The sequence below is a fragment of the Eriocheir sinensis genome, chromosome 18 (genome assembly GCF_024679095.1).
Source record: "Eriocheir sinensis breed Jianghai 21 chromosome 18, ASM2467909v1, whole genome shotgun sequence".
NCBI classification, from domain to species: Eukaryota; Metazoa; Arthropoda; class Malacostraca; order Decapoda; family Varunidae; genus Eriocheir; species Eriocheir sinensis.
In genome coordinates, this window is record NC_066526.1 from 10,483,602 (window position 1) to 10,500,605 (window position 17,004).

Here is a 17,004-nt window from a genome sequence, read left to right on the forward strand (position 1 = left end):
GAGAGGTGTCTTGATACTGCCCTTTTGAGAGCATTTAAGTCATAGGCAAGATGAAATACTTATCCATGGTGTAGTTCATCATTCAAACGTGGTTCATGGCAAGACTGGATTCCATCAACTGCTGCATGTTTCTCACTTTGATGACTCAGTGTTGTGGTCCAAATTTGAACAGAAATGCAAACAACCACAGCAGGACAGCCATGGCAGTGTGGCTCAGTCTTGTGGTGGCTGTGGGAAGTTATGGAGTTCCTAGCAGCATAAACAAAGGACATGTCTAGTTATATAAGTGTCCAATGTCACCTCTGCTGCATCTTCTCCTCTTCTGTGAATATATCAGTCAAGTATGATTGCTATTTACGGTAAACAGTCGGGATATGAGTGAGCTGTTGTTGTGGGATGCCATTTTTGTCATGATCAGCTGATCGACAGTATGGTTTGGCTTCCCACCCCACCTCCCACACACACACACACACACACACACACCTGCAGGGAGTTGTGGGGCTAACGGGTGAACCAGATGCATTTAAGATTTGGAAACAGTGGAGATAAGTGAGTAGACTTGCTCCACCCTTGCTCGGCTTATGTGCTAGCTAGCTGGCGTCTGCTAGAGCTAGCCGTATGCTTGTATAGCAAACTTAGGGGAGGCGGTGCTGAGTGATTAGTGTGTGGGTCCTGTATTCGCTGTGTCGTGGATGATGTGGGTTTGAATCCGCCACTACCACCTGGGATTTTTCAGCCACCGCCGGATGGCCTAAGATTACCGTATTTTATGGCTTACAAGACGCTGCATCTTCGAAGACGCACCCTAATATTGGAGAGAAATTTTGAAAAAAAAAATTAAGTCATTCTCACTCAAGAACAGCTTCACCATATCCATGAATTTATGTAACCTTTTCTTAAAACTATCTATTGTCTCAGCACTCACCACAAGTTTGCTGGAGCACTCACCACAAATGTACAACTAGGCAATTTCAACTACCGTTGGTAAATACACACACACTGAAACAGTGGGTCCCCGACATAAACATGGCGGCATGTAGGCTATTGGTTTGTTTACATTCATCACTCGTCCGATTTTGTCCATATGGCGATGACATACTAGTTGGTGGTTAGTAAATATACTATACATCTTTCATTGTCCAAGGGTGGTTTTATTTCCATAAAAGTGCATAGGAGACAACACATCAACACAGCAGATCCAATTGCAGCCGATCCAAAGGCTTGCTGGTCAATGGAAATAAGCCACCTGTACCATCAAGATCAAGAGCGGAATGGCTCCCGCCGCTACCAGCCACACAATAAACAACAGACATTTGGGTCACGTTTGGGCTTGTGGCTTGGCTCCAGGAAGATTTATGGTATTGGAAATACTTGTAACAAGTAAGTACTGAGGTTATATCTTTAAAAGGCTGAATTAAATAGTTACTCAAGTTAACCTCATAATGTAATGACAACATACAAAACCACGTCCCTATCGGTCGAGCCAATACGGTGACCGTCCAAGCTCACTTGAGCCTGGACGTTTCTGCCACAATACAATATTCGTCTTGGAAGACGCACAAGTATTTTTCATGGTATTTTTTAGGAAAAATAGTGTGTCTTGTAAGCCGTAAAATACGGTACCCACGTGCTGTCCTGAAGACCACATCAACCTGGACTCTGGAAGAACTGTCCGAGTGAATCAGGAATGAGCTCCAGGGGGCAGCATGACCCAAGAATAAATGCTGCCACTATAAACACTTGCCTGTGCCATGATGGGCTTGGGCTGAACACCAGGACCCTGAAGAAAGCCTACTGGTGCTCTAGGCCATAAAGTTAAAAAAAAAAAAATGTAGGCCTATAAACTGGTAAAGTAGTGACTGTCGACTGCAGTGTGAGTAGTACTTACAGCTTGAGTCCTAAGGACAACTGAGGGGGAAACAGGGGTGAGCTGGTCCAGCCCCCCTCCCCCCCCTGCCTCACTCCAACCCAGCTGGGGTGAGGCCAGCATGTGAGAACTGAGGATGGGGGTGGAGGGGAGGCACTGGAGCGCTATGTAAACAGACTTCTGCTCTACCCGCGGTGGGATACTTCAAATGTCACCTCATTACTTAACCAAGTAGTGTACTAATATTATTGGCCTGGTCGTAACTGCAAGCAGTCGTTAGTCAGATACATAGTAACTCAAGGACTACCTATATTCGTGCATTCTTCTCTGACTATAAATATTGCCGATGTTGTTGTCCAATGAGGAATATGGCAGTGGTGCTGATGCAACACTGTGTAGGGAAAACTACAGGATTGTATTTTTTCATGAAAAATAGCACCAAACTGTTGAAATTATTTTCATCTATCTATATGTTTCCTATGTGTAGGCTGTCATATATTATCCATGAAATTGAATGTGCCATGTTACAGCAAGTTGCCAGAGCATGATAACACACCTCAGACTCAAGTGCCATGGCTGCAGGAGCAAGTGTAGTTTGTTTATATATGTACCATTCCCCACATATGCTTCCTTTGTTTAATTTGGTGCTTGCGTGGACTGATTTTTACTAATTCACCATTCCTGGAGAACGTACATTTGCACGCTTCTTGAGTAGCCTTGCCTTCACCAATAGTGCACGTTTCCTTAATTTGGAGAAGGGAATTGGTTTTGGCTCCACTGCATCTTGCTAACCTTTAAAATGGCTTTTCTAATGGAAGAAAATGAAGTTGAGGTGAGTGTAAATTCATGTTTTCCATTTAGAGTTGTGTTGAATGTCCCTGCATCACTTGTCATAGATGTTCTGCACAGTGTAGTCACTGGTTTTGAAAAGTATAGCTAATTTGTGTGCTTTCATATAGAGAACTTTGCCTAAATTTTGATCTGTCATGTGAAGAGTATTAACCCAGTAGCAGCGGGGATCATGTTTCTTAATGATTTGAAAAAATCATCACTCACACAAACCATTTCAAAATATATATCAAAGCATTTGTGATCAGTTTATGTATCATTTATTTTTGGGGGTTTATATCATGGCACAAATTTGGCCCGTCGCTGTTACACGGTAAAGCCACAAATTTGACCCATCGCTGCTACCGGGTTAAAGTAATCACTACATAAATATATTTAATATCATGTATTTCGGTATTGTGGGACATTCATCCTCATATTAACCCTCTCGCGCACAATGAATGAAAGTTTTAAAAATTGATTAAAAATTAAGTTTTCGGTGAAAGTGCGTCAAATTTGGTAGCGTAATTTGTTGGGATAAGTTTCTTAATGGTAACATATGGCAACCTTTCTAAGGAGTGTAGATGAGGAGCTTTGAGCGATTTTTAGTTGTTAGCCTACTCTGACGGGAGAGGAAAAAAATACAGTTTTCTCGGTGTAACTCGGGAAATAATAGGTGTATGGGGGTTTTGAGGATACCATAAGAATCCTCACTAAATTTCACTTCAAAACATAAATTCGGCTAAAAAAGTTGACCCACAAAATTTCGAGCTAGCGAGTGGGGAAGAGTTGGTACTTCGGATTTATTGTCTACAATACTCTATACGGAGACTTGAAACAAGTTTGTATTGTTTATATATAAATTTTCTTTTATCTTTGTTTGCGCATGTTCTAGTACAAGTCTTTATGAAGCCATTGATACCAAATCTATTGGTGTACGATATATCTGTGAGGGCAAAAAAAAGCCGGTCGGGCCTGAGAAATGTATGATGAGTGGAACAGAAACTTATTGGAAACTTACGGTGCGCGAGAGGGTTAATACAATGATAAGTATGATCTGAATAGTTACCTTGTTTACCTATATACCTTCATGATTTTGACCAAACTCTTCAAATACTGTCATGATTATCAAAGAATAATATTGCTAATATCATTGGTTAATGTCATTGCACATTTGATTCCTGGTTTTATATTTTGTCAGTGTGGGCATGAGCATATAGAGCTAAGCGTTCACACTGCTACTGAGACTCTCTTATCTCCAAGATTGTGCGCATTCCTGAGACCTCTGATGCCACCTACAATGCCATGAAGGGCTGGGGCAAGGCCATGGGCAAGGTGACTGTGGAGTGCAAGGACACGCCTGGCTTCATTGTCAACCGCCTGCTGGTTCCCTACATGTTTGAGGCTGTCAGACTTGTGGAGCGAGGTACTTACTGTTTACAAGTTTGTTTTCATTTCTTGCATGCTGTCACTTTCTGCTTATTCTTAAAAATATCTAAATGCTGTCACTGTTCACAAATTCAATTCAGTTTTTCAGTCAAAACAAATCAATCAATTTCAGTTTTCAATCAAAATTTCTTAAAACTGCATGCATGGAAGAAACTGTAAGGTTGGAGAGAACTATAAGAACTGATGCAATTATTCACCTCATCTCACAAACCCTGTCAACTTCAATATATTTACCATATACATTTCTTATTGTTCATGATTCAAACTTTTAAGCAGTGTCATTTCTCTCTCTCTCTCTCTCTCTCTCTCTCTCTCTCTCTCTCTCTCTCTCTCTCTCTATATATATATATATATATATATATATATATATATATATATATATATATATATATATATTTATATATATATATATATATACAACAAAGGAGCTCAAGGCACAAAAAGAAAAAAAAAAAAAAAAAAAAAAAAAAAAAAAAAGAAGTAAGATCAAATACAGGAGGAGAGGTGTCCTGATACCCTCCTCTTGAAAGAGTTCAAGTCGACAGGAGGGGAAATACAGATGAAGGAAGATTGTTCCAGAGTTTACCAGCATGAGGGATGAAAGAGTGAAGATGCTGGTTAACTCTTGCATAAGGGTTTGGACAGTATAGGGATGAGCATGAGTAAAAGTCGAGTGCAGCGGGGCAAGGGGGGGGGAGGCATGCAGTTAGCAAGTTCAGAAGAGCAGTCAGCATGGAAAGATTGATAGAAGATAGAAAGAGAGGCAACATTATGCGGAATTTAAGAGGTGAAGACTATCAGTATGAGGAGGAGAGCTGATGAGACGAAGAGCCTTAGCCTCCACTCTGTCCAGAAGAGCTGTGTGAGTGGAGCCCCCCCACACATAAGATGCATACTCCATACGAGGGCAGACAAGGCCCCTGTATATGGACAGCAACTGTGCAGGGGAGAAGAACTGGCGGAGACGGTACAGAACGCCCAGCCTCGAGGAAGCTGATTTAGTAAGAGATGAGATATGAAGTTTCCAGTTGAGATTTTGAGTTAAGGATAGACCGATGATGTTTAGTGTTGAGGAAGGTGATAGCTGGGTGTTGTCAAAGAATAGGGGATAGTTGTTTGGAAGATTGTGTCGAGTGGATAGGTGGAGAAACTGTGTTTTTGAGGCGTTGAAGGACACCAGGTTCTTCTTGCCCCAATCGGAAATAATAGTAAGGTCTGAGACTAAGCGTTCTGCAGCCTCCAGCCTTGAGTCGTTAAGTTCCTGTTGAGTAATGCAGAGTGGAATCATCGGCGTAGAAATGGATAGGACAGTTCGTTTTGGAAAGAAGATCATCAATGAACAACAGAAAAAGAGTGGGAGATATATATATATATATATATATATATATATATATATATATATATATATATATATATATATATATATATATATATATATATATATATATATATATATATATATACTACCCTCTCGAGTTTCGCGATCCTCGAGTTTAGCGCTTAGTCCTAAATTCTTACCATCACGACTTTCGCATTGCTTTGACATGTACGGGTCACGTCTACCTACCGTCGGCGTCATGCATGTTGCCTTAAAAAGGCAGTGTCCAACCATTGGGGCTATGGCCAACCGCAGTTGCCCGTATGCCCAACTGGGAGCGAGTTGTTGGTTGTCCTTATAAATGGAAAACGGTTGTGAGTACGAGCGTGGGTACGTGTGTACCGAACGGCTGCATGTAAACAAACAGACGACGGCAGTGGCTGAGGAGTGAGGAGTAGTGGAAGATGGCCCACCAAGAGATTCGTAAAATTGACTGGCAGAGCTGCTTTGCTTACTACTTGATTGACAAGATAAGAGAACACCCGGTGCTGTGGAACCACAGTCCAAAAATCTTTTTCTCAAGTCTATGAAAATTGTAGATCTCCCAGTGTTGTTTTCCTTTTCTTCTTCTTCTTTTGGCCTGTAATGCATGGCAGCGACGGTGAAAAGTAATCGTGAAAAATTGCAAAAGGGCATAGAAAAGCAAAATCAGGGAAAGAAAAGGACAGAAAAACACCTAAGTTCAGGGTGAAGTGTATAAGTGCACACTTAAGTAACTAAGGGCTGCTTTCACAGTCACTTTGTTTGTTTTGATCGTTACCAATGGCGGCAATCGCCGCTTAGTGTTTCACGTGAAACTGGCCAATGGGTAGTGGCGGCCGCACACGAAGCGAGAGATGTTGAGAGTGTGTGGTAAGTGCGGGGCTAGGCTAACCCCGCAGCCGCCACTACCCGATCGGCCAGTTTCACGTGGAAATACTATAGCGGCGACCGCCGCCATTGGTAACGATCAAAACAAACAAAATGACAGTGAAAGCGGCCCTAAGTGCATGTTGTGAAGTATAAAAGTGTGGAGAAGGAGGACCTAAGAAGCGATACAAAGCGTTACAGGTCAAAAGAAGAAGAAGAAGGTCCACTACACTGGCCGGTGTTGCGAGAAATATCTCCCCGATGAAATTAGTCATTCTGCTGTCCACCACGCATGCGCGCTGTGGGAATACACAGCATTAAATGTATTAATTTGCCTGGTTTTGTTCTAGTCTGTCCGCTTGTGATCTTTGTGAGCACTGAGGGAAATATGGAAACAGCAAACAAGTTGAACCTCTCTGCGAGCTATTTTGCGGCGGCGGCAGCGGTTTACGTTCAATAGGCATTGAAAAGTCAATCATGATATTAGTGATTTCATGATTTTTAACAGAAAGAGTTAGCAGATTATTTCATAACACACAGAAAACTACCAGAAAAATATAGGTTTGTCCAACTGTCCCACGGGTGAACGCGAGCGACCGCCCTTACTCTAGCAGACGACATCACGTGGATCACGAGCGTGTATTCAGAACTGCCAGCCAATTGTAAGGCAGCCACCTTCAACTGCGGCTTAAAAACAATTTGTTCTTACTTCCTATTTTCTGCCTATTAACAAGGTATGTATTTTGAGATAATAACGGAGTAAAGTCGAAAAAAATTGTGATAACAAGGGAGTACGTAAAGTCGGAAAAAGTCATTATTTTCCACGGGTCGGAACCAATAAGCGCTTTTACATGGATTTCAATACCTCGAGTTTCGCGATCCTCGAGTTTAGCGCCATACCTTCGGAATGAAGCAAGCATGAAACTCGAGAGGGTTCTGTGTGTATGTAAATATATATATATATATATATATATATATATATATATATATATATATATATATATATATATATATATATATATATATATATATAGTAATAATTCAGGAGATGTGGGCTCTCAATTTCCAGGCACAAACTATTTTTTCTAGGTAAAATGTGGTGCTTTTCAAAGTGAGATAGTCTTTTTTTTCCGAATTAGGAGGGGGCTATTTCCGGAAACTATTAAAGGGGGGGCTCAATTTTCTTGATCAAGTCACAATCCTAATATTTCCGGAAAAAAACCATCTCCACATGAAAAAAACACCACAAATTACCCAGAAAAAAATAGTTTGTGCCTAACATAACCTAACCTAACCTATCCTAACCTAACCTATCCTAACCTAACCTATCCTAACCTAACCTATCCTAACCTAACCTAACCTATCCTAACCTAACCTATCCTAACCTAACCTATCCTAACCTAACCTATCCTAACCTAACCTATCCTAACCTAACCTAACCTATCCTAACCTATCCTAACCTAACCTAACCTTACGTACTGCTTAACGGCAAACCAGCCCGAGGCCGTGGCACTGCTTCTGCGACAATCAGTCATGCGCAGTATGTGATAAAGGGAGGGTGTATGCAGTGGCGGCTCGTGACTGTTATTGATGGGGGGGCTGTCTCACATTCAGACATAAATGAAATCTTAAATGTTTTTATTGTTATTGTTTAACATACCATTGACATAGATTATATAGATATATAGATAATTATTTAATTTCTTAGGCCTTATCTTACCAGTAAATGCTTGACTTCCTCAGTGCAGGCTTAGGCTATTTGAAAAGGAAGTCCATTCTCCTGTTCCTGTTTTGTGCAAACAGATCAATAACTTTTTCATTTAGACCTGGCATGAAAAGCTCTATCAGATGAGAAGGGTAAGTAAAGCCATCTCGAGACTGGTGTACGAGTAAAAAAAAATACCGAAAAATACTATTTTATACGATGTTTCTGTGATTTTATACCATCAACGATAATTAAAATTGAGCACAAGCCATCACTATCAATAATATTTTAAAATCATCCCTGGCAAATTGAAAAACACGATCGAAAATAAGAGCGACGCAAGAACACATACCTCCCCACAACAACAGCTGAGACAAGACTGCGTGGGAGGCAGTCCACACTCTCCATACCGCGCGGGAAGCCTCCCCCCCTTTCTCTCTCTATATCTGTATCTCTCCTGCTGCCTCTGCGCTTATCATTAAATCGTAAATAATTTACGACTTCTTCATTGTTTTGCAGTATTTTTTTCATATAAATATATGAGATTGGGTGTTTCATGTGAATGATAGTCAAACATAAATAAATTAACATTATTTTCGTGAATCCAAGAAATCCACTGGGGTGGCTGCAGTCTCACAGTCCCTATTGACGAGCCGCCACTGGGTGTATGTCTCTCGGGGTCCAGGAATAATTTTTTTTTTATGTATTTATTTTTTTTATTTTTTATGGTTTCCGGAAGTGAACAGGGTCTACACTATATACTGATACAGAAATAATGCAGAAAACGTGATTATTAACTTCTGTAGAGAGAGCCCATAACTCATGAATATTATCCATATATATATATATATATATATATATATATATATATATATATATATATATATATATATATATATATATATATATATATATATATATATTTGGGTAGGCGGTGGCTGAACTGGTAGCGTACTGGGCCCACATTCACTGCGTGATGGACGACGTGGGTTCGAATCCCCACGCTACCACCTCAGATTTTTCAGTCACCGCCGAGTGGCTTAAAACTACCCACATGCTGTCCTGAAGGCCACCCATCAACCTGGACTCTAGAGGAAGCCGTCCAAGCAAATCAAGAATGAGTTCCGGGGGGCAGCATGAGCCAATGCAAGATGGCGCCACTATAAACACTCGCCTGTGCCAGAACAGGCTGGGCCGACCATCAGGCCCCACCTGGAAGAAGCCTTGGGCCGACCATCAGGCCCCACCGGGAAGATGCCTACCGGCGCAATAGGCAGCAACATAAAAATATACAGTAAAACCCCGATTATCCGAAAAACCGGATTATCCGAAATTGATCTGGATAATGCAATTAAATTTTTTTTTTTTCTATACTAAAACGTTATAAAACATCAAAAATAAATAAAAGTAACTACATATGTACTATATTAACACATTTAAAATTGATAAGAACAGTTAAAATGAATATGCTTTCTAATACGTATTGCCGAAATAGCTTGTAACGAATAGATCAATGTATTAGACAAAAAACATTAAACAAACTCTCAACAACACCACGTCCGCACCTTCGCCCCAGCAAGGACGTAGGTGCGGCGAACGAACAAACTACTGCACGACTACTCTCACACCGTACTCTCAAGACAACGACACAAACACGACTCCCCTCTCCACTCCATGCCACATTCCCCTTCCAACATACGAGTTGCGCGATAATATGAGTCATCATACTGTGTCTCCACCTGCACGATGCATCAAGGTCACACTTGCAAGCTTGCACAACCATTCACAATCGCACTCTGCAACATTCACAATTCAGATCTGCAACGCTCACAAGTATCAACATACACTGGTCCAGACAAGGAGACACACAGACAAACATACAATAAAACATTTACATCACATGTTTTAAGCGTACTACTTTGTTTAGCGTAGCGTGTGTTTGTTTGGTTTCATTGTTTACATCGTCAGTCGGCGGCAGTCGCGTCACACACTTCACACTGGGCAGTCGCATCGCGTTCTACCTGTGCTTCGACCTCACTTCTTTCGAGAAAGCAAGACACAATGCCGACGATCAAAATGGCGGCCATAAATCCGGATTATCCGAAAAATCGGCTTATCCGAAAGAGGCTTCCCCCCTTCCATTTCGGATAATCGGGGTTTTACTGATATATATATATACAGTCACCCCCCGCCGTTCGCGGTCTCACCCATCGCGGTTTCGCGTATTCGCGGTCAACTAATTGTGACCCCCCCCCCGCTTATACGCGGCCCCAGTTTCAGATACGCGGATGCATTGACGCTAAATAGGAAGGCAGAGAGGAGGAGGGAGGCAGAGAGGAGGGGGAAGGAGAGAGGAGGGAGGAAGGCAGAGGAGGAGGGAGGGAGGCAGAGAGGAGGGGGAAGGGAGAGGAGGGAGGCGGGCAATGGACGTTAGGCGGTGTCACACTAGCACTTTTTCCGTCGATTAATGCCATTTCCGTCGATTTTCATCGTTCCGCATGAACTTATCGCATGAATTTGTCAGACGATCAGGATCGTTTCCGCCTGCAAATTTCCGCCTTTGTTTACATTTCCAAGACCAAGACCGAGACTTTCCGCGTGGCTTCAACCTGTCTCAAACGCTCTCCTGCAGTGACAGCCTTCTCATCCTGGTGTCACTTCTGGCAATGAGGTGTCACTAACTCCAGAAGTCTGTGGTACTGGCTCTTGTCCAACCTGATCCAATTCTTCAGAGTCTCATGATCCTCTAAACTCAGCTCTTTTAACAGCCTGTGGTACACACTTTCTCTTTCCCGACGAGCCAACCATGAGCGCATCCATGCACGCTTTTTGGCTTGTTTAGCTGCCTAAGTCTCACAATACACAGTATTAGGTTCAGAGCAGCGTATCTTTGCCGCAGCGTGGACTCCATGTTTGTTTACATTCCCATGGTCTGTGCCGACGGAAAGTTTCAGACGAAACACCGCTTGTGTGTGACAGGCGCAGCCAAGATATCGGCGATTTTCAGAAAACGACGGAAAAAGTTGACGGAAAAAGTGCTGGTTTGACACCGCCTTTAGGTTGCTCCTGAGTGACGCCACGGTTAGACTGTGACGTCATGCTTTCCTATTGGCCAGCAGCTCACTCAGGGACGACTGCTATTGGTCGAGATTTTCTCAGCAACATTATCCTAAAAAAAAATTCACGCCACACACTGCAGTGTTGCCAGATTGGGCTACTTATCGCAAATTGGGCTACTTTTGGGAACAAAAAACATGTTTTATATGACGTGTCAGAGGTGACTTCCCAAATGCATATTTTCCCATAGAGTTATAGTCCCGCCGTTAGCGGTTTCCGATCGCGAAGTCCGAATCAATACCCGGGATGACTGTATATATATATATATATATATATATATATATATATATATATATATATATATATATATATATATATATATATATATATGGTACCCTCTCGAGTTTTGCGCTTGCTTCGTTCCGAAGGTATAGCGCTAAACTCAAGGATCACGAAACTCAAGGTATTGAAAACACTGAAAAAGCGCGTATCTGTTCCGACCTGTGGAGGATTTTTTTTTCTCTCTCTCCATTTTGGCTATGGCGCCGGTAGACAATCCATCTGGGCCTGATGGTCGGCCCCGAGCCCGTCATGGCACAGGCAACTGTTTATAGTGGCGCCATTATAATTGGCCCATGCTGCCCCACGGAGAAGATCAATTTTTTTTCCTCCTTTACTCCCTTGTTATCTCAAAATATGTACCTTGGAAAAAGAAGAAAACAGGAAGAGAGAACGGGTCTTTTTAAAGCCACAGATGAAGCTTTGTGATTGGCTGAGCTCTGAAAACACGCTTGTGATTTGCAGGGAGTCCGAAGACCTCATCGCCGACGCTAACCCGGTCAGCGGCCTCGCTGCCTTGGGGCAGTGTCACACTGGCCGTTTTCCTCTAACCGTTGTGGCTACTGGCAACGCCCGTGCACTCATCCAGGAGCGAGTTATTGGTTGTCCGTAACCTGGTGTCACACCAGGCCTTTTTCTTCCCACCGCGTTGGCGGCAGCTTCAGCAACCGGCAAGTCCAACTTTTCCTGGTGTATGTCACACACGGCCAAGGTCGGTTTCCCGTATCCACATCCACAATGTAAACAAAGCACTTGCCCTGTATCGACACAGCGTCATCTGCTAAAGTAAGGGGTGCCGCTGCTTGTGCTGCCATTACCCAAGTTATGGACTTGTTGCATCAGTTAAATGGCAGGCAGAAGCTGTTGTGGGTCTTCCGTGCCAGTTCTCATTGTCACCATTGCGCGTGAGCGGCCAACCCATCCATCTAGACTCTGACCACATAAACACGTGGATCGAGTAACAACAAAGACACACACACACATGCACGCACATGCCAGACTCATCATGAACCATGGCAGATGTTTCTCACAAACAAAGACGGCTTCCCCATTTCCTAGAGTGTGTTAGAACTTATTTGGTGAGTGGTTCATACAAACCAAACATACCCAATGGCAAGAAGAGAGCAGTGTTAAAGACAACTGCTCTCTTCTTAATTGCCAAGAACTAGGTTTGGTTCATGTGAGCCACTCACCAAATACGTTCTAACACTCAAGAAATGGTGAAGTCGTTTCAGTTTGTAAGAAACATCTGCAATGGTTCCTAATGAGTCTGGTGTGTGTGTGTGTGTGTGTGTGTGTTGTTATTCAATCCATGTGTTTATGTGGTTGAGTCAAGATGGGTGGGTTGGCCGCACACGCGCAGTGGTGACAATGAGAACTGGCATGGAGGAACCACAGGCATGCCACACCCACAACTGTTTCTTCCTTCCATCTAACTGCAGCAACAAGTCCATAACTTGGGTAATGGCAGCACAAGCCACGACAGCCCTTACTTTAGCAGACGACGCCATGTTGATACAGGGCAAGTGCTTTGTTTACTTTGTTGATGTGGATACGGGCAACCAACCTTGGCCGTGTGTGACGCACACCAGGAAAAGTTGAAGTTGCCGGTTGCCCTAGGTGGCGCCAACGTGGTGAGAAGAAAAAGTACTGTGTGACACCAGCTTCCGGATAACCGTGAACTCGCTCGCGGTTGGGCGTACGGGCATTGCCCGTAGCCCCAACGATTGGACGAAAATGACCATTGTGACACTGCCTTAAGGCAGTGAAGCCGCTGATTGGGTGAGCGTCAGCGATGACGTCATCGGACTCTTAGTGAATCACAAGCGTGTTTTCAGAGCTGGCAACCAATCGTAAGGCAGCTGCCTTCAACTGTGGCTTCAAAACGACCCGTTCTCTCTTCCCGTTTTCTCTCTCTCTCTCTCTCTCTCTCTTGCCGTAGCCTCAATGTTTGAAGGAAAACGTCCTGTGTGATACGACCTTTAAAGGTAGCGTGCGTGACGCCGATGGTAAGTAGACGTGACCTGTACATGTCAAAGCAGCGGCAAACTCAGGGTGATAGTGCGCGAAAGTCGGGATGGTAAGAATTTAGGACTAACCGCAAAACTCGTGGATCGCGAAACTCGGATAGTCACCCCGAGGGTACTGATATATATATATATATATATATATATATATATATATATATATATATATATATATATATATATATATATATATATATATATATATATATATATATATATATATATATATATATATATATATATATATATATATATATATATATATATACACACACACACACACACACACACACTAACAGGGAAATGAGGACAATAATCAGGGACAGGGTTTCCAACTGGTGCCCTGTGATGAGTGGGGTCCCACAAGGTTCGGTGTGGCGACAATAATATTTGCAGTTTATATAAATGATATGGTGGACGGAGTGACCACTTGTGTGAGTTTGTTTGCAGATGACGCAAAGCTATTGAGACGAGTGAATGATGTGAAGGACTGTGAGGCATGGCAGAGGGACCTGGATAGAATATGGGAGTGGAGTGGTTCATGGCAGATGGAGTTCAACCTTTGGGAAATGTAAAAAAAATAGAGTTTGGTAGGAGTGGTAGAAGATGTGAATATGATTATAAGATGGGAAGTGAGATAATATGCGGAGTAAAAGAAAAAGATTAGGTAGTGACTGTCTCAGAGAACATGTCACCGGACAAACACATCAACGGGATAAAGGGACAAACTATGAATTTGCTGAGGAACATAAGGACGGCATTTGTATATTTGGACGAGGAGATGATGAAGAAAATAATAGTTACAATGATAAGGCTAAGGTTGGAGTATGCAGCAGTGGTCTGGCCTCCTCACGAAAAGAAGAACATAAGGAAGCTGGAAAGTGCAGAGTGGCAACTAAGATGGTACGAGAACTTAAAGAACAGACTTAAGAGGAGAAACTCAATAGCATGGGGCTCACAACCCTGGAGAGAAGAAGAGCAAGAGCCTGATAGTGGTGTACAGGGTGGTGAGCGGAGTAGAGCATTTGGACAGAGAGGACCTGTGTGTGTGGAACGAGAGAGAAACGAGAGGACATGAAAAGAGGTTGAGGGCAGCCATGTGTAGGAATAGACTGGAGGAGGAGGTGGTTTGTGCAAGAAACATTCATGATTTTAAGGAAAAGTTGGACAACAGCGGATATGGAGATGGGACAGCGCAAGCGTAGCTCTTTTCCCGTATGTCACAAAAAGGTAAACTAGGTAAATACACACACACACACACACACACACACACACACACACACACACACACACACACACAGGAAAGGCTGGATGAATGTAGATATGTAGACGGGACTATTAGAGCTTAGCTTGTGGCTGATAGACTACAGATAGGTAAATACACACACACACACTCACACACACATCCCCTGCTATTGTGCCTTCCACTCCCCAGTAACCAATAAGAATTCTTTCCATTGATTCTTCAATTCATTCATTTTTGCTATTATATGCATTTTGTAATGAATTAGGTGCAATAGCAAGAGGATGTGTATGTGTGTGTGTAATTCTAATTCGCCACAACCTGATCACGAGTTGAACTCGCTTTCGCCAGCAGGTACCCTCCCGACATGAGCAAGTACATGCTCATTATCGTCGATCTCTTGGTACTGCCACGACCTCACACACCACACACCCCATCCCCCTAGCTCAAGGGGGGACAGGAACCACTCCTATACAACAGAAAGAATCTGGCCTGAGCGGGGCTTGAACCGCCTGTTTGGTCATGAGCCAGCAGCCTCTAGCCAATTGAGCTTTGTGTGTGTGTGTGTGTGTGTGTATATATATATATATATATATATATATATATATATATATATATATATATATATATATATATATATATATATATATATATATATATATATATATATATATATATATATATATATATATATATATATATATATATATATATATATATATATATATATATATATATATATATATATATATATATATATATATATATATATATATATATATATATATATATATATATATATATATATATATATATATATATATATATATATATATATATATATATATATATATATATATATATATATATATATATATATATATATATATATATATATATATATATATATATATATATATATATCAGAGCTGGGCACTTTTCTGTCCGCACTCTCCGGACCTGCGGACCTTTAAACGAGGTGCGGAGGTCCTATCTTGAAAGTTTTTCAAAAGTGCGGAAGTAACAGGTGCGGAACGGCAGTATTTTAAGTCCGTACCTCCGCACCTGAGGTTTTCAAGGATAAAAAAAATGAAAACGACAAACAGTCCGCGCTCTGCAGTAATACTTCCGGTCGTTTACGCGGTCTGTGCTGCAGGGCATGTTTTCCCTGAGGTATGATAATTATGATGAGTGTAAAAGTAGTTACTTTACTTCAGGTGGTGGAGATTCTATGCGTTAAAATGACAATAATGATAACAAAAATAATGGTAATAATAATAATAATAATAATAATGATAATAATAATGCTGCTGCAGTATTGCCTTGTATTTCTTTTTTAAGGTACGGACTAGATTTTTCAGGCGCGCTTTAATAGTTTTGGGTAGGTGCGGAGGTGCGGGAACGAGTGAAAAATTTTAGGCGCGAAGTACAGGTACGGACTATATGTGTTTCGAGGTGCGGAGGAGCGGTGCCGACTACCGATATCCAGTAACGCCCCGCTCTGAGATATATATATATATATATATATATATATATATATATATATATATATATATATATATATATATATATATATATATATATATATATATATATATATATATATATATATATATATATATATATATATATATATATATATATATATATATATACACACACACACACACACACACACACACACACACACACACACACACACACACACAGTAAACCCTCGATATAACGGACCCGCTTATAATGGATTTCAGATATAATGGACAAGGTCAGACAGTTAGAAATTCACGGGGACCGACTGAGAATAGTTTTTAAACCACCCACTTCTGATAACTACAATAGCATATGCTAGCCACCTTTCCCTCCTCCCTTTATCTGCTGCCCCATCCTTCGATTACTGTAGTCTTTTTCATCCCACCTGATGAGATATTTTCCTCCTCATGGTTTCCATTCAAATGCAGAATGTATGTATACCACAAGAAAGTCTTATGCATCAATCCAGGACATAAATGTAATGGAAAATAGCCAAGTGTTCGTGAGTGTCGATACTGACACAGCTTAAGGGGGTCAAGGGGCGCTAAAGCCCCAGTTAGGTAGGTTAAGTTAAGTTATGTTTGGTTATTAAATTTATTCAGCACGCGGCGTGGGGCGCGGAAATACGCATTGTGGGACGGGATATATCAGCGGCGTGCGTGGTTCAATTTGCAGGCCATTGTTACAAGAAACACCTCCTCACAGAAATAAGTCGCTCTGCTGTCCACCACG

The 17,004-nt window shown here is 41.7% G+C and overlaps 1 protein-coding gene across 1 annotated transcript in view; it reads left to right on the forward strand.

Annotated features, from left to right (window-relative positions):
• The window catches only part of LOC127000287 (hydroxyacyl-coenzyme A dehydrogenase, mitochondrial-like), a 31,325-nt gene that overhangs the window by 12,023 nt on the left and 2,298 nt on the right, over window positions 1–17,004 (forward strand). The window contains exon 4 of the mRNA XM_050863815.1: window positions 3,959–4,121. Coding sequence (XP_050719772.1) covers window positions 3,959–4,121 — 163 coding nt within the window. The remainder of the gene's footprint in view (window positions 1–3,958; window positions 4,122–17,004) is intronic.